General features: G+C 48.7%; 1 protein-coding gene across 1 annotated transcript in view; it reads left to right on the plus strand.

Annotated features, from left to right (window-relative positions):
- Positions 1-414: 414 nt before the first annotated feature.
- The window catches only part of cacna1da (calcium channel, voltage-dependent, L type, alpha 1D subunit, a), a gene marked incomplete at both ends in the record, with an annotated part of 101904 nt that continues 82426 nt past the window's right edge, over positions 415-19892 (plus strand). The window contains 2 exons of the mRNA XM_084445871.1: positions 415-707; positions 3375-3480. Coding sequence (XP_084301997.1) covers positions 415-707; positions 3375-3480 — 399 coding nt within the window. The remainder of the gene's footprint in view (positions 708-3374; positions 3481-19892) is intronic.

A 19892-nucleotide genomic window follows, 5' to 3' on the forward strand; every position in this document is an offset into this window, starting at 1 on the left:
CAGAGGCCAAATCAGCCTCTCCGCACATCCCACTATCTGCACGGGCCAATCAATCAGCATCATATTGACAATCTGATCGGATTCTCATTGAATATCATAGCCTGCTCTTCCGGTTACTAGGAATATGGCGTAGCTCACAGCTAGCGATGGTCCGTGCTGAACCCGGCTCATTCACTCTAGTTTACAGCTAAATTACATATGATTTTGTTTGTTATCAACGTATTGAACGTGACTAATAACCACCTTCTCACACCTTCTCTTCCTCCAGAGGCAAATTATGCCAGCAGCGCCAGAGTCCCGCCCCACGGTGACCTGCCAGCCCATTGGTCAGAGTGCCCTCTCCCCTTCTAGCCCCGCCCACTCCCCTGGCAGATCCATGCCGCTGGACGCTCCTCAGAGAGCCACGCCCACACCATGAGCGCCAACGGGCCTAGCCCCGCCCCCCCGGCGGCCCTGGCCGCCCCCACTGTCCCGCCGGCCCTGCCTGCGGCCACGCCCGCTAAAGCCCCCCCGGCCCGGGCCCCTGCCGCGCCCCCGGCGCCGCCCCCCAACATCCCGGTGGGCGCCCTGGCCCAGAAGAAGCGGGCGCAGTACGCCAAAAGCAAGAAGCAGGGCAGTTCAGCCAACACCAGGCCGGCCCGCGCGCTGTTCTGCCTCAAACTCAACAACCCCATACGCAGGGCCTGCATCAGCCTGGTGGAGTGGAAGTATCCTTCACTATATGCAGTGTGTGTGTGTGTGTGTGTTTTGTGTGTGTGTGTGTTTGTGTGTGTATGTGTGTGTGCGTGTGTGTGTAAAACGTAGCCTACTATATGTGTAGGTCAGTGTGAGAAAGATGGCAGACACCTCTGTGCGCTCGAAAGGTTAGAGGGAAACAGACTGACGATACCAAAACAAAAGGAACAGATGTTAATTTGAAAACGGTTCGTATTAAAGTAACAACAGACGACCAGGACCAGACAAAGACAAGACCCCATTGCTGCGTTCCCAATCGCATACTTCCATACTACTGTATATAGTATGCCAAAAAAGGATGAAGTATGTCCCAATACATAGTATGCCACATGCAGTATGGCAAAAATACCAGGATGTCCTACTACATTAATTCGTATTTTACAGTATGCTAGCCTGCCGATTTTTCTGGCTATTCTGACCCACAATCCTGTGCACAGCGGCAATAACGTCACATGTGCGAGTCGCACCGGAGACGTTATGATGTCCCAGCTGTGGACGAATGTCGCTTTATGGACAGCGACGGATCTGGTCAAATTTCACAGCACAATGTTAAGACATGGTAGTATGTCCCAATTGTATGCTTACAAAGTATGTACTTTCTGGGGCAGCAGGTAGTAAAAAGTAGAAGTATGCGATTGGGAATGCAGCCCATGCCTACAGATGTCTGTCCTCTGGAGATTCAGAGTTCCTCTCGCAAACGATATGAAGGCTCCATTTGAAGGACCAATCAGGTGCTGGTTATTAGAGGCTGTGACCTACACACCTGCATACATGTAACGTAATCAATTAACACAGTCAGCAAGACACTTTAGGATTTTAAACGGACAGTGAAGTACACCGATATGGTTCTGGTACGACGAATAAATGAACATAGGCCCAAATACACGCATTTACAACCAAAAAATGTCCTTTTAATGTTGAGTGCCAGTGAAGACGGCATATTTACAGTCGTCGAAGGCCAAGTTGTCGTCCCTGGTTTTAAACTTGTGTAACAGCTTCCTCTCCTTAACCAGACTACGGCTGACTGTGACGTCGGTTGCATCCGCGCTGTAGCTTCTAACCTTGAGGGACACCTACGCAAATTACAGAAGCATCTCACAGCACAAACAGATCAAAGCCCAGCCGCAACCCCCCCAACCCCCCCCCCCCCCCCCAGACCTCATGGCCTCTCGTTGAGATTCCTCATGGCGAGTGTCACTGCTCAGGCTGACAACCACACATAACTCAGCTGAAGTGGCATCGCTGAAACCAGGGATATTATGTGCATACAAACTAATGTTAGCCTTTGTTTAGTGTAGGCGTGAGTGGGGGATGCGTTCAGTAGGACTGTGAAGAATGACAGCTGGTATTGAGGGTGTGCCACTGTATTGACTTCGCTGAGGCAGCGTAGCTTACATGAATCACTGTTTTACCGGGTGTGTGTGTGCGCTCACAGTACGAGGGGAAGAGACGGAGGGCAGAAAACAAAGTCATTGGTCGCTCCTGCTCTCCCAAGGCGCTGTGAAAGTCACCACGTCCTAAATCCTAAAATACTGGTGGGGTTGTGCGTGTGTGTGTGTGTGTGTGTGTGTGTGTGTGTGTGGAGAGAGAGTGACTCAGTGGCACCACACAGCTGGTTGTTACTGTGGAGGGTCTGCTGGCTTTGCGGCTCCGGCAGATGGTGTCAGCTGGGCCCGGTTGAAAGCCTGACTATGAAAAACCATCAGATGTCAGTAAGTTCTTTTTTTTTTTTTTTATTGTTCCAGGGAAGTCACATTGAGATGGATCTTTTTCAAGCGGGCCTTATCATGTGAGCCGTCCATAATTGATGTATGTAGTTAAAGAAACATTTTTGGATATAGAGCCTCATTTACGACTTACCCATAATGTGTTGATTGATGGAGAACATTTTCAGCTGATTCCGTGCTGTCTTTTTTCCCGGGTGTTAGCAGCATGCTAATGCTAGCACAATGCAGCAGAAATGGCTAGCATTCAAAGAAAACTCACTTAAACACTCCACAGTGCAGCCAGATCAAATCAAATATGAGGGCAGTCGGTCAGGGCTTCATTTGAGCTTTTATCAATTTTGAAGTCCAACTATCGTTGAACCTGTTTGTTTGTTCTGACCTATATGGCTCTCTCTGTAAAAACGGAGGTGGAGCCATACATAATAAGCCAGCACTATTGTCTTCACAACAACAAGGGACAGAAGAGTGGACTATTCTCTTACTATCAAAACAACAACAAGTTGTAATGGTCACGTTCGAAAGGGTATGACTTTGATGAGTTTAGTTTGTCTGGCGATCCTTACTTGTTTGGAGCGTATATAAGTGAGTTTCTTTTAATGCTAGCCATTTCGGCTCAGTTGCGCTAACATTAGCATGCTGCAAATGCCCGAACGAGAGACAGCACGGAATCAGCTGAAAATTATCTCCATCAATCAACAATATTATGGGTAAGTCGTAAATGAGGCTCTACGGACAAAATTCGGAACTACCCCTTTATGTTTTTCAGTGACTTCTTGTGTCATATTAATGTGACTTTCAGGGTGGATGAATGGCAATGTGTGTAATCATGTGTCAATAATTTGAGTTTGTGTAGAAGTTACATTGAATGTGGTTCATCAGCTTGGTCGATTTTCCTTAACCTTCTTCTCCCAGGCCATTCGATATCTTTATATTAATTGCTATTTTTGCCAACTGTATGGCCTTAGCTGTGTATATCCCCTTTCCCGAAGATGACTCAAACTCCACAAACCACGACCTGGTGAGTACAACATGTTTGTCCCCAACGTCACCCAGGCAAGACCTTTGAGCCCTTTCATCTCTTTCACCTGTTGTATGTTCTCATCTACTCCGATAATTGGCCTACTGGATGTGTTCCAGGGTTATTGACCTACTGGGGCGGCTGTAGCTCAGTTGGTAGAGCAGGTCGTTCAATGATCGAAGGGTCAGTGGTTCGAATCCCAGCTCCGACTGTCCACATGTCGAAGTGTCCTTGAGCAAGACACCTAACCCCAAATTGCTCCCAATGAGCAGGTTAGCACCTTGCATGGCAGCTACCGCCATTGGTGTGTGAATGTGTGTGTGAATGGGTGAATGAGAGGCCATTATAAAGTGCTTTGAGTTCCAGTTCCAGGGTTATTGACCTACTGGGTGTGTTCCAGGGTTATTGGCCTACTGGGTGTGTTCCAGGGTTATTGACCTACTGGGTGTGTTCCAGGGTTATTGGCCTACTGGGCGTGTCCCATGTGTCTCCAGGGTTATTGGTCTGCTGCGTTTACGAGGACTCACTCGGTTACACAAGGCACTCAACGCCAACACTAGCTCATAATTGTAAGTCTCTTTTGGATAAGAGCGTCTGCTAAGTGAGTGAAAGGCCATGTGGGGCTGTATCAGGCAGGATCAGCTCACCCAGCCTGAGCTCGTGGGGAGGTTGCGTGGGTTAAGGACTGTCACTCTGTGTTGTTTTTATAATAGCTGTGATTACAGAGTTTGTCAGTGAATAACAGCACAGCGCGGAATCAGCTACTATCGTGCAGCTTTTCATCCGAGTTTCATCGGCGCTCAAACCCGCGGCTCTGACCAAAGATTCCAGAGTGGTTCCGTTTGCGGCCGCGGTTTGTTCTGGGTGAGAGTGGGTTGGATCTGTGTCTGGTAGAGAAGAGAGACCAGCACGTTCCGGCCCGCGCAGCGCAGAGAGACGTCCTCTTCCTCACCGGTGCTTCATCACGTCATCTCTCTCTTTTATGCCTTCAGAGCTTTTATTCACTTTTCTATTTTGAGAAGCTCTCATCCCTGCACCTCTCTCTCCCTGCTCCTTCCTATGCTGTGTTTCATCAGCGCGTGTGCCCAAGGTGTCAGGGAGTGATGAATTATGGGTGATGTAGTGTTGTAAGCATTGTTCCACAGCTGCGGATGAGTGTGCACTTAAACGGCCCGGACTACACAGAATCTGGCATCCCACATGGGCAAAATTTAGCTGAGGCACTTAATGATTCATGAACACGTCTGGCGGCCGAACGCTCTCTAAAGAACCGTCTGAGAGCAGAAGGATGTTATCACGCCAGGCTAAGAGGCAGCTGTCCACGCTGTTCCTCCACAGCGTCCTCAACCCCAAACAAACCAGATAAGTTCCTCTTCGGACTTTTTCGGCCCGTAACTTTCTCCCGTCCAGTTGAGAGAAGAGCAGTTTTAACAGCTTGATCTCTCGGAGGCTGACCCCCGGGGGTGTTGGTTTGCGCGTCGGAGGAAAGTGGGTCATCGGGGACGCCGCCTCTCTGGCTGTCGCCGTGGCGCGATTGCAGTGGTGGCGCCTCCCGAACGACTCCTCACGGCGCCAGCTCACCGGCCCCCGGAAGGGTCAGTTTCGCAACGCTCGTGTATTTGGTTGTCAGACTGTTAGCCATGAGGATTTTTTATTTTATCTTCCCAGTCGTCTCTGGGGACTGGAGCTAGCGTAGCCTCTGCGCCTCTCACATCGGAAAAAAAACTGGATTCATGCGACTGCACGGTCACGACGCAGTAGCAGCAAACGATGTGCCTAAAAATCTGCCTGGGCGTGTCCGGTCCAGGCGCCGCTCGCCCACGCTGGCGGGTACCGAATGATCTCCCGGGGGACCTGTAAACGCTGAGCGTCCGGACGTCGAGCACCGGAGCGCCACTCTAGCCTCGCTGGCGGCGTGCCACATCGCTGCTGACTCCGTCGCCTGTCTACGTACAGTAAATCAGCGCCCGAGGGCGGAGGGGGGGGAAGGGTTATAAAACCGAGGGTTCCGGTGAAGGGGCTGGGTCTAAATGGCTGCTTATGAGACGGCATCGACAGAGTTGATGTATTTTGGAGATAGAAAGAGTCCGTTCCTACTTCCCCCTAATTGGTCAGTTGGTCTGTTTCTTCCTGGTGTGGGCGGAGAAGGTCTGACCTGATCTCGTCTAGCAGGACACACTATTACTGCCCAACAGGACACACTATATGAGGAGAGCGGTACAATGACATCTATTTACCAAGCTGGACTCATCACCTGAGAGAGGGCTTGATAGCTGTGATCATGCAGCGCTGAGGGAATAGTATCACTCTGCTGTTTTTCAAGACAATAGCGAGCTCTGTGTATAGGGCAGCTATAACAGCCTAGACTCCAATGTAGCACGCACACTTACATACTCGCGCGCACACACACACACACACACACACACACACACACACACACACACACACACACACACACACACACACACACACACACACACACACACACACACTCCTCTCTCTCTCTATATATATATATACTCACAAAATTCAATCCACAGGAGGCGTGTATGTATGTGAGGAAATCACTGTGTGTGTGTGTGTGTGTGTGTGTGTGTGTGTGTGTGCACGTACAGGTACTGTATGTGTATGTGTATGTATGTGTGTGTGTGTGTGTGTGTGTGTGTGTGTGTGTGGAAATGCAGTAAATCTCTGAGGTAGTTTAATGTAGCAGCTAGCAGGAGCCAGCAGCAGCAGCAGCTACTGGTCTGTCCGTGGACATGGTGGCGCAGGGAGCAGAAGGGAGACCAGCGGTCAGGGAGACATGGGAGGAGATGGGAGACCAGTGGTCAGGGAGACGCGGGGGGAGATGGGAGACCAGTGGTCAGGGAGACATGGGAGGAGATGGGAGACCAGTGGTCAGGGAGACGCGGGGGGAGATGGGAGACCAGCGGTCAGGGAGACGCGGGGGCAGAAGGGAGACCAGCGGTCAGGGAGACGCCGGGGGAGAAGGGAGACCAGCGGTCAGGGAGACGCGGGAACAGCGGCGGAGGAGGAGGGCGAAACACCGCAGCTCACTGTCTCATCTGCGGTCTGTGATAGCGACTTCCTGTCTCATCTGCGGGCGGTAATAGCGACTTCCTGTCTCATCTGCGGCTGTAATAGCGACTTCCTGTCTCATCTGCGGCTGTAATAGCGACTTCCTGTCTCATCTGCGGGCGGTAATAGCGACTTCCTGTCTCATCTGCGGCTGTAATAGCAGCTTCCTGTCTCGTCTGCGGCTGTAATAGCGACTTCCTGTCTCAACTGCGGCTGTAATAGCGACTTCCTGTCTCATCTGCGGCTGTAATAGCGGCATGCGGTTTAGACTCAGCAGCCGACTCCTAACTGGGTTACAGCAGCTCTGCCACGTCCACACAGAGCCACTCTGCAAATAGCAGCATCAACCGTGAGCCCTGCAGGTCCTCCGTGTTCCAGAGCGCCGCCCTCTGTGTTTAAGGGACAGACACTCAGCCCAGCTGATGGTTCCCAAAGCTCCCCCCATAAGACATTCACGAAGAACTCGCTCTTCAGGCTGAACAGCGTGTCGAGAGAAAGATTTATGCTGCATCTTATCTTGTAGAAATAAATAAATGAACCAAACTGATAACAAGGCACAGCTTTTCTGAGGAAAATCACAGCGTTGGAACTGACCGTATCTCTGTTCTCTCTCTCTCTCTCTCTGTTCTGCGGTGGCGGGGGTAGTGCTGTCCAGTCAGACTAAAGCCGAATTTATACTTTGTGAGCCGTGAGCTACATTTTTGGCTCATTGACGGCATTTGGAACGTATCGCAGGCCGTGATTTCTAGCGGCTCACACCGCGTCATTATATGTCGCACATATCTGATTGGTTGACTGGCCTCGAGAGATGAAGCGTTCTGTGTTGCTAGGAGATGAGAAACATTTTCTTGTTTGGTAACAACATAGCATGATTGTGTTACATATGGACACGGCAGGGCACGGCTCATTGAGTATAAATGCACAGAGCTATGAGCCGTGAGCCATGAACCAAAAAATGTGGCTCACGGCTCACAAAGTATAAATTAGGCTTAAGGCTGGGGTGATGAGGAGCTCTGCACTGCTCTGCTCTGGAGTCCTGGAGTTCCGCTAGCCTCCTTAGTAAAGTCCTGGAGGTCCGCTAGCCTCCTTAGGAAAGTCCTGGAGGTCCGCTAGCCTCCTTAGGAAAGTCCTGGAGGTCCGCTAGCCTCCTTAGTAAAGTCCTGGAAGTCCGCTAGCCTCCTTAGTAAAGTCCTGGAAGTCCGCTAGCCTCCTTAGTAAAGTCCTGGAGGTCCGCTAGCCTCCTTAGTAAAGTCCTGGAGGTCCGCTAGCCTCCTTAGTAAAGTCCTGGAGGTCCGCTAGCCTCCTTAGTAAAGTCCTGGAGGTCCGCTAGCCTCCTTAGTAAAGTCCTGGAGGTCCGCTAGCCTCCTTAGTAAAGTCCTGGAAGTCCGCTAGCCTCCTTAGTAAAGTCCTGGAGGTCCGCTAGCCTCTTTAGTGAAGGTGGCTTTAATGCAGCAGCCTCATTATAAATAGAAAGCCGTTTGGTCCTCGGGCTGAGCTGGGCCAAGGAGCAGAGGAGGAGGAGGAGGAGGGGGAGGAGGAGGGGGGTGGGGGGGGGGGGGTGCGCCACCGGGAGGCAGGAGAGAGGAACACAATGGGGAGGGTCCTAGAGGCACACGCACACACTTATAGACACACACATGCAATCACACACACACACCCGGAGATGTACACATACAGGCCTCCATGGGCGATGCCCATACACCTATGGTATATGCGCGCGCGCACACACACACACACACACACACACACACACACACACACACACACACACACACACACAAACACACACACACTCCTGTGTGAGTCTTCCCATATCTTCCATACCCTGTAGGTGAATGAGAGACAGAACCCTCCACCCCTTCCTCCTCTCCTCTCCTCCTTCCTCTCCCCATTCTGTTCCCTGCCTCCCTCTCTCCTCCCTCCTCTTCTCTCTTTCCTCCCTCTATCCTACCTCCTCTCCTCTCTCTTCTCCCTCTCTCCTCCCTCTCTCCTCCCTCTGTTCCCTCCCTCTCTCCTCCCTCCTCTCCTCTCCTCTCTCTTCTCCCCTCTCTCCTCCCTCTCTCCTCCCTCTGTTCCCTCCCTCTCTCCTCCCTCCTCTCCTCTCCTCTCTCTTCTCCTCTCTCTCCTCCCTCTCTTTAAGGTCATGTGTGGTCTGTGTGAGATGCTGAGTGCTGGCGGCAGCTCCTGCTGATGGTTGCCCAGACGATGTTGGCTCTGGACCGTGACCTTTTCACTGTGGATCTAATTCACCCTGGACTGGTCACCCTGGGCTGGTTACCCTGGGCTGGTCACCCTGGGCTGGTCACCCTGGACTGGTCTCTCTGGGCAGGTCACCCTGGGCAGATCACCCTGGGCTGGTTACCCTGGGCAGGTCACCCTGGGCAGATCACCCTGGGCTGGTTACCCTGGGCTGGTCATCCTGGGCTGGTCACCCTGGGCTGGTCTGCCTGGGCTGGTCACCTTGCTGGAACCACGTCAGGCCGTTTCCGCATCACTGCTGTGGCCACGGGGCCGAGGACGAACGGACAGGCGAGGTGCGGAAGGTTGAGGTGACCGCAGATGAACCAGAGAGAGATGGAGTATAGGATGGATGGATGAGTCCATAGGAAGTCTAGATAGATGGGTGGATGAGTCAGTAGATGGATGGATGAGTCCTTAGCAAGTCTAGGTAGAGGGATGGATGAATCAGTAGAATGATGGATGAGTAGGAAGTCTAGGTAGATGGATTGATGAGTCCATTGGAAGTCTAGGCAGATGGATGAGTCCGTAGGAAGATGGGTGGACGAGTCCGTAGGAAGTCTGGGTAGATGGATGGATGAGATGGTAGATAGATCGATGGATGAGTCAGTAGATGGATGGATGAGTTTGTAGGAAGTCTAGGTAGATGGATGGATGAGTCCGTAGGAAATTTAGGTAGATGCATGGATGAGTCAGTAGATGGAGGGATGAGTTCGTAGGAAGTCTAGGTAGATGGATGGATGAGTCAGTAGATGGATGAGTCCGTAGGAAGTTTAGATAGATGGATGACTCCATAGGAAGTCTAGGTAGATGGATGAGTCCATAGGAAGTCTAGGTAGATGGATGAGTCCATAGGTAGTCTAGGTAGATGGATGAGTCCATAGGATGTCTAGGTAGATGGATGAGTCCATAGGAAGTCTAGGTAGATGGATGAGTTCATAGGAAATCTAGGTAGATGGATGAGTCCATAGGAAGTCTAGGTAGATGGATGAGTCCATAGGAAGTCTAGGTAGATGGATGAGTCCATAGGAAATCTAGGTAGATGGATGAGTCCATAGGAAGTCTAGGTAGATGGATGAGTCCATAGGAAGTCTAGGTAGATGGATGAGTCCATAGGAAGTCTAGGTAGATGGATGGATGAGATGGTAGATCATACCATTGCTGGTCCCCAGGGAGACACACATGCCCTAGTTGAGGAAGCGTTATCTCACAGGTCACAGGTTCGGGGTACAATCTAACGTACTTGAGCAACTGTATGTCATGGCTAAAAGTGAAATAGAGTCTATTGGGTCTGTTTCACGTTTTAAGAGAAACGGCTCTGTTACACGTTTAAGCAACGGGTCTGTGTCACGTGTGTATTCTACGTCTATGCATGGATAAAACATGAAACTGAGCTGTTTCACACCAGTGCCTCTACTCGTCTGTTATACGTTTAGACGTGATACCGGGTTGACTAGAGAGCTTCTGTTCACACACACACAAGCGATGAACAGTGTAGCTACATGACCGTACTAGTACTGACCTAGTAAAAGTGGTAACTGGTGGACAGAAATGAATGACCACAGCGAATAATTAGTTAACCACAATGACCACAGTTCAGATGGTGTCCCCCAGAACCTGCTTACAATAGACACACACCTGAGAGAGAGAGAGAGAGAGAGAGAGAGAGAGAGACAGACACACACACCTCTGAGAGAGAGAGAGAGAGAGAGAGAGAGACAGACACACACCTCTGAGAGAGAGAGAGAGAGAGAGAGAGAGACACACACACACACACACACACACACACACACACACACACCTTCAGGTGGATACAGTAATTCAGACCAGGCAGGAGGGTAGTTAGCGCCTTGGTGCTTTTATTCAAACAATAAGAAAAAGGCAAAAATGTTCCAAGTATGGATCTCCCGGGAGAACAACCAAAAAAGCACTCTTCTGGTGGCGGAGGGGCTCAGGACCAGGGCCAGAACGCCACAGCTATTCCTGGAACAGGCAGAGGGAACGAGTATTAGTGACGCGGGGGAAGAAAAAAAACAACCAGCAGCACACGCTTCTCCACTCACTGCGTCCGAGGACTGACTCCCTTCTCTCCTGCTGGCTTTTTGAGGCGGCGTGGCTCGTTAGCTGATTTGGTTCAGCCGGTGTTTTCTCAGCCCGCGAGTCATTAGGGGATTGAGCGCAGCTGGTGAGTAGCGTTGCCCGGGCGACCACAAACGGCCTGTAGATCCCCCTTGATGGCCTGGCCGTGCTGCTGTCCGTGGTGCTGATCGGACCCTGTCTGCGTCGCCGTCTGCTCCCGGCCCGTTCCGCCTGGTGGGCGCTGTCCTGGGTGCTGAAAGGGATTTATGCACGGCAGGAGGCTTTCTGGGGACGAGCGCTGCCCTGTGGCACGGACCTGTGGCAGCCTCACTCCGGACGGGCCCCGGGGGGATGCCACAACACACACACACACACACACACACACACACCTCTTAGAGATACTGTAGACACTGTGTTCATCCATCCGTCTACCTACCTTTCTGCCTTAACGGATAAGACGCTTTACAACAGCGTCTCATTCACCCATTCACACACACACTCACACACTCACACACCAATGGAATGCAAGGTGCTTTCATTTCATTGGGAGCAGTTTGGGGTTCAGTGTCTTGCCCCAAGGACACTTCGACATGTGGAATTGAACCGCCGACCTTGTGGTCACTGGGCGACCAGCTGTACCTCCTGAGCCTACGACGGTGTTGGGGTTGGGCAGGGTGGGGCGGCGTGTTCAGATAGCAGGCCCATACGAGTGACTTAGTGTGTGTGTGTGTGTGTGTGTGTGTGTGTGTGGAGACTCTCTGGCCGGGGGAAGAGTGTCTGTGCTGGAGGAGACTGTTAGACATGTTAGAGCTGTGTGTGTGTGTGTGACAGTGTTGGCTGTAGCGGTAACTGTGGCTGGCACAGGCTGCAGTGTGTGTGTGTGTGTGTGTGTGTGTGTGTGTGTGTGTGTGTGTGTGTGTGTGTGTGTGTTTGTGTGTGTGTGTGTGTGTGTGTGTGTAGACCCACTCAGTAGAGAGGGTGGCTGAAGTGTGTGTGTGTATGTGTGTGTGTGTGGACTCCAGTAGAGAGGATGGCTGAAGTGTGTGTGTGTGTGTGTGTGTGTGTGGACTCCAGTAGAGAGGGTGGCTGAAGTGTGTGTTTGTGTGTGTGTGTGTGTCTGTGTGTGTGTGTGTGGACTCCAGTAGAGAGGGTGGCTGAAGTGTGTGTTTGTGTGTGTGTGTGTGTGTGTGTGTGTGTGGACTCCAGTAGAGAGGGGGGTTGAAGTGTGTGTTTAGTCACTTAACTAACTGCTCATTTGTGGCTGCATCTCCCCCCTCTTGTTGGGGGCCAAGCAGCGCAGCTGCGTAGGCCACCATTAAGTGTCTACCTTTTCTTATTATTCTTCTGCCATTGGAGTCTATGGCAGCCCATAGAAGCATATGGTAGAAAGTTATGAAAATTGGCACACTCATTCAGGACAGTCCCCTGAGTCTCCTCACCAAGACTCATGTCCACAGCTCGAACCCTCTAGCACCACCAACGTGTCAAAGTTGGCATTGCTTTTATGCATGCAACTTTTGACCTGTAAGTCTGATTTTGAAAAACGAGGTACCTTTGGAATCCTTGGTTCAAGCCGAGTTCAACGCACCTCATGACGTCATTGTCTGCCATATTGGATTTCCCGCCATTTTGTACTTTGTGTAAAACACTTAAAATGTATCTCCTCCTAGGTTTTTTCACCAATCTGCACAAAACGCATTATGCACAATCTATAGGCCGATGTCCACAAAAATCTTACAGGGATTTCTGATTGTCCATTGCGTTCGCTCGTGACAGCCAATCAAAATTGGCAGAAAAGCTGCAAAACAGGAACTGGGGTCATATCTCAGTAATGTTTTAATCTATCAAAACCACATTTGGCACACTCATCCGGTACACCCCCATGACATCTGTCACCAAGCCTCATGTTGACATCTCGTGCACTCTAGCGCCACCAGCGTGTCAAAGTCGGAGTTGCGTTTATGCCAGTAACCTTTTAACTGTATGTCCAATCTTCAAAATGATGGTAGCAATGGATTCCCTGGCTCATGCTGAGTTCAAAACACCCAATGGTTTTATTATTACTTCATTTGTTTGATTGCAGAATGCAAGGAACACTTTTTGTCTTCTGCACAATTTCACCACTTTCAGAGTGGTGAAAGGCGCATTTTGGAAAAAGTCAAAAATTTTCTAAACTGCCATCCCTCTTCCAATTCTCACAGCTCATACACATATTATATATCAAAACGTTCACACGACTCTTGGGATTCATAAAATCAAAAAAGCTAAGCTCTCCGATGTATATTTTTCACTGTGTGACAGTTGGAACGATGACTCCCCCCCTCCATTGAAAACAATGGATCCACACTCTAGAAAATGACTGAATCAGTGTTAATTTTTCTAACTCGTCACCTCTCCTACACTTCTGAAGACCGAACGACATATTATACATGGAAATGTTCGCATGATTGTCTGGATTCTGAAGAAGTAAATAGTTGAGCTATGCTATGTATACTTTTCGCTGTGTGCCAATTTAAACGACGACACCCCCCCCTCTCACTTAACCGAGAGGAAGCGACCCTTCCAGCTGACATTAATTAAGTGCTCAGGACTCAGACTCAGATTAGGATTCAGCTAATAGGTTATAGCTAACATGCCTTGTGGACTAGGGTGATTCACCTTCGTAACATCCGGCGTAGCACAGTGGTTAGCATGTTGGCCTAGGTACAGAGATCGAATCCCGTTCAACCATATGTCTGACTTCCGAAAATCTCGGGCCCATCCTTGACCCTTGTCAAACATGTCACCACGTCAGTCTAGCTGATTCCTTGTCTGCTTGCAGTTAAACTGCTTGGCCCCCACATTCCTGCTTGCAGGTATATTTGACTTTAATGTCTTTAATGTGCGCATGCTTGTGTGCTGTTTGTACGAGCATTAGTGTATTCATTTGTGTATGTGTGTAGTACCATATGTATAGTGTGTGTGCGTGTGTGTCTGTGTGGGCCAAGGAGCAGAGTGATTGTAGACTGCATGTCCATCAAGCCGCCTCTTCCTTAAAGAGGCACGCAATGCTTATTCACGCATTCCCCCTCCTGATTGGCTAGCGTGGAGAGGGATTTGTTCCTGATTGGCTAGCGTGGAGAGGGATTTGTTCCTGATTGGCTAGCGTGGAGAGGGATTTGTTCCTGAGTGGCTAGCGTGGAGAGGGATGTGTTCCTGATTGGCTAGAGTGGAGAGGGATTTGTTCCTGATTGGCTAGAGTGGTGAGGGATTTGTTCCTGATTGGCTAGCGTGGAGAGGGATTTGTTCCTGATTGGCTAGCGTGGAGAGGGATTTGTTCCTGATTGGCGAGCATTGAGAGGGATTTGTTCCTGATTGGCTAGCGTGGAGAGGGATTTGTTCCTGATTGGCTAGCGCGGAGAGGGATTTGTTCCTGATTGGCGAGCATGGAGAGGGATTTGTTCCTGATTTGCTAGCGTGGAGAGGGATTTGTTCCTGATTGGCTGGCGTGGAGAGGGATTTGTTCCTGATTGGCTGGCGTGGAGAGGGATTTGTTCCTGATTGGCTGGCGTGGAGAGGGATTTCACTTTCCGGGTACATTTTCCTAATATGTGAATCAAACAACCTTGGGTTGGGATTGCTCATATCTGCTGCATCTGTAGACACCGACAGGACAATCAGGGCAGAGTGAAGCTCTTGGTTGTTCATCTCAGAGAGGCTCGCGGGGCGGCCATGTCTTATCCCAGAGGAGAGCTACGCTACTTAAAGTGCACCTTGAAAGATGGGATCTTTCTGGCATCGCGCTGCCCTGAGTTCCCCTCTGGTGATCTGGTGCCCAGGCATTAGTAAGCGATGCAATACTCAGGGAGTGAGTCACCACTGGCAAACGCACACATGCGCACGCACGCACGCACACACACACACACACACACACACACACACACACACACACACACACACACACACACACTGAGTCATGAGTGGAGAGGTCTGCTGGCTAAGGGGGGAGGACGGGCCAGACAGGGAGCACTAATGGACAAACTCCTAGGTGTCAGAACGTGTGTGTGTGTGTGTGTGTAGATGTAATTGTGTGTGTGTAGGTGGTTGTGTGTGTGAAGGTGTGTATGTGTGTGTAGGTGTGTATGTGTGTGTGTGTGAATGAATGAATTATTTGTTATTTCTGTGTCATGCCACATATGTGGCTCATCTCACCTCTCAAGTTGTCGTACCGATTTACACGGTGTTCTACGCCCTTTTTGAACACAGGGGGAACTGGCGACGCAGGTGGTGCGTCGGTGAATTACTATGTTTGACGGAGAGAATAAGAGCGACAGTTCATGAACGCACAATCATGTAGGCTAATAGCCCAATTCAGCACCAACATATATCGCAATGCAAGATTAGACGTGTCCTCTAACCGGCTCATTCATGGTCCGATATGGATTTGTTCCCCAAACTGAACCTATGCGCTGTCCAAAACCTTTCCGCGCTATATGTCACACACCTAATGCAGGCACTCCATCAAACGGCAATAATTGACCAATTAGATTGTCATTAATATGTGATCATGTGGACCTGTTTGCTCTTTGGTAAGCATATAAATGACAGTCCTCCTGTGCGTAATGCGAGCCTAAATGAATCCGGCGCTACTCGGCCTACTGGCCGAGATAGAACTCCAAAGAGGTGACGGCGATGGCGACTGCACCCACATAAGGGCACCATCAGTGAATGAATACGTCTATGTGAATCGCTAAAATGTGCACACTAGAAATACCCAAATCATATGTGACATGCTCATCACAAGTGTAGTGGCACGGTGGCCTGGCTCCACGCATGACTCATTCATCCTGGCGCACAGCAGGGTAGGGGCTAGACTGGAGGCAGGCGCTGCGCGTGACGGCTGGCTTGTTGGTGTGTCCATAGCCAAGATACATATTCTTTGTCTTATTTACTTTTAATCTTTATTAGCATTTTCCATCCATACAACGACAATACAATAAAACATAAAAACCTACAATAACAGCTTATGGGTACATCCATCCATGCAGCTTTTTTTCTTACTCAAATATGACAATTTTAATATTAGTGGTATCATCACACTTCCTTCTATAATCCATCCATTTTTCCCATCTCCCTTCAAACTTTCCTTCCTGCATCCTCAATGCATGCGTGAACCTCTCCCTAACATACATCTCCTCCACAACACCCAGCCACTGCTCCTTGGTTGGGCGTTCCACCTTATACCAAGCCCTCGTTATTGTCTTTTTACTAGCAACCAATAGTACTTTCACTAGGTATCTGTCCCCTCCTTGTACATCATCCCGTGTTATGTTTGCCAATATATATATTCAAAGCTGATAAGAAGGTGGAGGTCGTGGCGCTGGAGGTGGAGGCTACAACTCGCGGGGGCACGACCGTCAGGTCAAGGACCACTGCAGACTCCCCCTCCTCTGAGTCCGACCCCACGTCTGGAGAAACAATTTCAATAATTTTCTTTGAGTTTGTCTGTGAACTTGATTATGCATTAAACATTTCATTGTGCAGCCATATTCATTTGATATGTTTTTCTGTTGGCAGTCAAATAAATGCTGTGATTTACCGGGTGATTTAGATGAGTCTTAATTTCCCAGAGGGGAAAATGTTTAATGTGTTCTAACATTATGAAGTGGTCATCTGCGTTATTGTTCCCTGTTTTTGGTCCTAATTTAATCATAGCCTACCACAGAATGTTTGCTTTCCTCACAGCCACATGTTACAGTATGTCCGTGTATGCCAAATCCTAGATGCACAAAACGTAGCTAAAGTAGGCTACTAAGCTGTAGGAGCAAACAGACAAAGGTAGGCTATTAATACCTTCCGAAGAGGATTGCCTTCCTCGCGTGGACCTCACCAACTAGCACATGCACCTCCGTCTCCGAGAAGTTCCTCTTCTTAGCTCTTCGTTCCATGTTTCATTGTCCCGCCTGGGTGCTCCACGCTACCTTTTTAAGCCGGTTCCTTCCGGGAAACCACGTTTGGCCACTCATGGTTTTGACCATATATGGTTGGATTAGGGCGTGGCGAGGGCGGAACACGGGGCGCGTGCGCGTACGCTCTCTTCCCCGCCAGTCTCGGATTTCTCGTGCAGAAAAGGGCGTACGACCTTTTTGATAGATCCGAAAAGCGTGTATATATTCTCGTCGTACGCTCGATTTCGCATTTTCCGCGTTTTCGTCGTACGCCCTCTTTTACACCGGAATTTACACGCTCTTTGATAAATGAGGCCTCTAAAAAGACTACAAAGGAAAATGATTCAAGTTGAAATACTGTAGCACCTTGAGCTTTTCACCATCCTCCTCCTCCGTATAAATTATTTTGTTGTTGTTACCTTGTTAAAAAGACGTTGTCTAATATTATCATAGAGTGGACAGTACTGTACAAAAATGCTTTTCATCTTCCACTACATTAAGTTCACACAGAGTACACAGTCTTTTTTCCTCTGCTGTGCCCACATATCTGCCGGTCTCTAATGTACTGTAGGCCAGGTATCCCAGCTCTGACGGTGTAGGAACAGAGCATCACCCTGTGTAACTCCTGATGGTGTAGAAACCAGTAGAAAACCAGTTGGTCAGGACGTCATTTACTTCCACACAGGCTTGAGGTGCACTAACGAGAGAACAGATTGCTTTCAAATGCTTTCTGAAAGTCAATAAAACTTGCACACGTGGATTTATTCTCCTGCAGTCTATTTCTTATTATTGAATAGACAGTATAAATGTGATCAATACAGGCCGCTGTTCTTTTCCAGGAATATCATCAATCTCTCATTAACTAAAGATGAATAAAGTTTGTAAACCGCTCAGTAGACTAAGTCCTCTATAGTTAAGACTTCTCTAGGATCATTTTGCTGTGATTTTGGTATGGGTCTTATGATGGATTTAAGCCAAAATGATGGTAGTCTACCAAATTCAAAACAGTATTTAAATAGACCAAGTAAAAGGTTTTTCCTACTTTTATCTTATCTATCTCCTTCAGAACCTCGACCATAGAGTCTATATTAAGATCTTCATTGCCCTAAAATCCTTCATCAGTATGTCGCCTCATATACAAACAAACTAGCAAGTCTCTTTCCCACTTGTCATGTCCCTGGTACAGTAGATCTATCTGAGTTTCCATCTTCTCCCCATATTTCGATTGGAATGCACTTTTTTCTGTCCTGTTCCTAATTTATTATTCTGTCCAGAAATGCTGAGGACTTGATGACTGAATATCTTCCAAATGTAACACCTGTCCCCTTTGATATCTACATTTATAAAAACGCTATCTTTTATTAAATGTATTTTAATAAAATACACATTTGACATTTACTAAAATGAATTAACAGTTGCTGCCCATCTCCCCTATTTCCTTTACATTGTTAAAATAGTGGTTCTGCCCTCTGCATAGCGAATTACAGATCCTGCAACTCTATATTCCAATATGGTTTGCTTGGCTTATAGACTCTCTTTGATTTAAGGGTATGTTGTCTGTCCTGTGGGTTCCTCCCTAGTTCATCATAGATACCCGTAGCCTCCATCTACTGTAGCTGTCCCTGTGTGGCGAAGCAGGGTCGCTGCCTGTCCACCCATTCTATCAGCGCCTTACGTCTCATATCTGAACATCAACAAAAATCATTTGGTAGCTTTCTACATAGGTCTCTTTTACTCTACATACAGTAGGTCTCTTTTACTCTACATACGTCTCTTTTACTCTACATACAGTAGGTCTCTTTTACTCTACATACGTCTCTTTTACTCTACATACGTCTCTTTTACTCTACATACAGTAGGTCTCTTTTACTCTACATACAGTAGGTCTCTTTTACTCTACATACGTCTCTTTGACAGTATTTTGGTTGTAGATCACTTTCCCCGACTAGAACTCACTCTGGCGGTTTACTATGAAAAGTCCATTATTAACAGCGAATGGTCAGGCAATCTGCTATGTTCCCCAATGAGGTACATGCAGCCTATTACGTAAATCCACCATTTGATTTGCTGTTACCACTTTAAACAGGATGCATGTATTCGGACATTCATGTGGAGTTGCTATATAATCTACAACTGCTTTTCCTTTTACTGGTACGGAAGTGTAGTTGTCATTAAGAAGACTTTACGGATAATAAGACACATTTTGGAGTCTCTGAGAAATTCTATCAATGATTCTCTGTGTTTATTTACCCTCTACTAATACCCCTCTATTCAACCCCTCTACTAATACCCCTCTATTCAACACCTCTACTAATACCCCTCTATTCAACCACTCACCAATACTGACCCTCTACTAATACCCCTCTATTCAACCCCTCTACTAATACCCCTATATTCAACCCCTCTACTAATACCCCTCTATTCAACCACTCACCAATACTGACCCTCTACTAATACCCCTCTATTCAACCCCTCTACTAATACCCCTCTATTCAAGCCCTCTACTAATACCCCTCTATTCAACCCCTCTACTAATACCCCTATATTCAACCCCTCTACTAATACCCCTATATTCAACCCATCTACTAATAAACCTCTATTCAACCCATCTACTAATACCCCTATATTTCAACCCCTCTACTAATAAACCTCTATTCAACCACTCACAAATACCAGGCCCGTAGCCAGGGGGGGGGATCGGGTGGATCGAACGAACCCCCCCTCACGACCAAAGGTCCCGAATTTAAGACCAAAGGTCCGCCCCCCCACCCCCGCAACAACTCGCACGCCAATCACAATAATCTGTCAGCACCCCCCCCACCCCCCCACCCTCCCGCCAACAACTTGCCGAGCAACGGGATCTTCGAAAAAAAAATGCGATAAGGTCCACTTTTTGATAAAAACGAACCCCCCCTTCCACAAGGCTGGCTACGGGCCTGAATCCTGACCCTCTACTGATACCCCTCTATTCAAACATGCACAACCTTTCAGTATAGCTGTCCGCCCCCACAGTGCTGCACACACACACACACACACACACACACACACACACACACACACACGTGCACCGCACTCACATACACATGCACA

Source organism: Borostomias antarcticus (genome assembly GCF_949987555.1).
Source record: "Borostomias antarcticus genome assembly, chromosome: 11".
Taxonomy (NCBI): Eukaryota; Metazoa; Chordata; class Actinopteri; order Stomiiformes; family Stomiidae; genus Borostomias; species Borostomias antarcticus.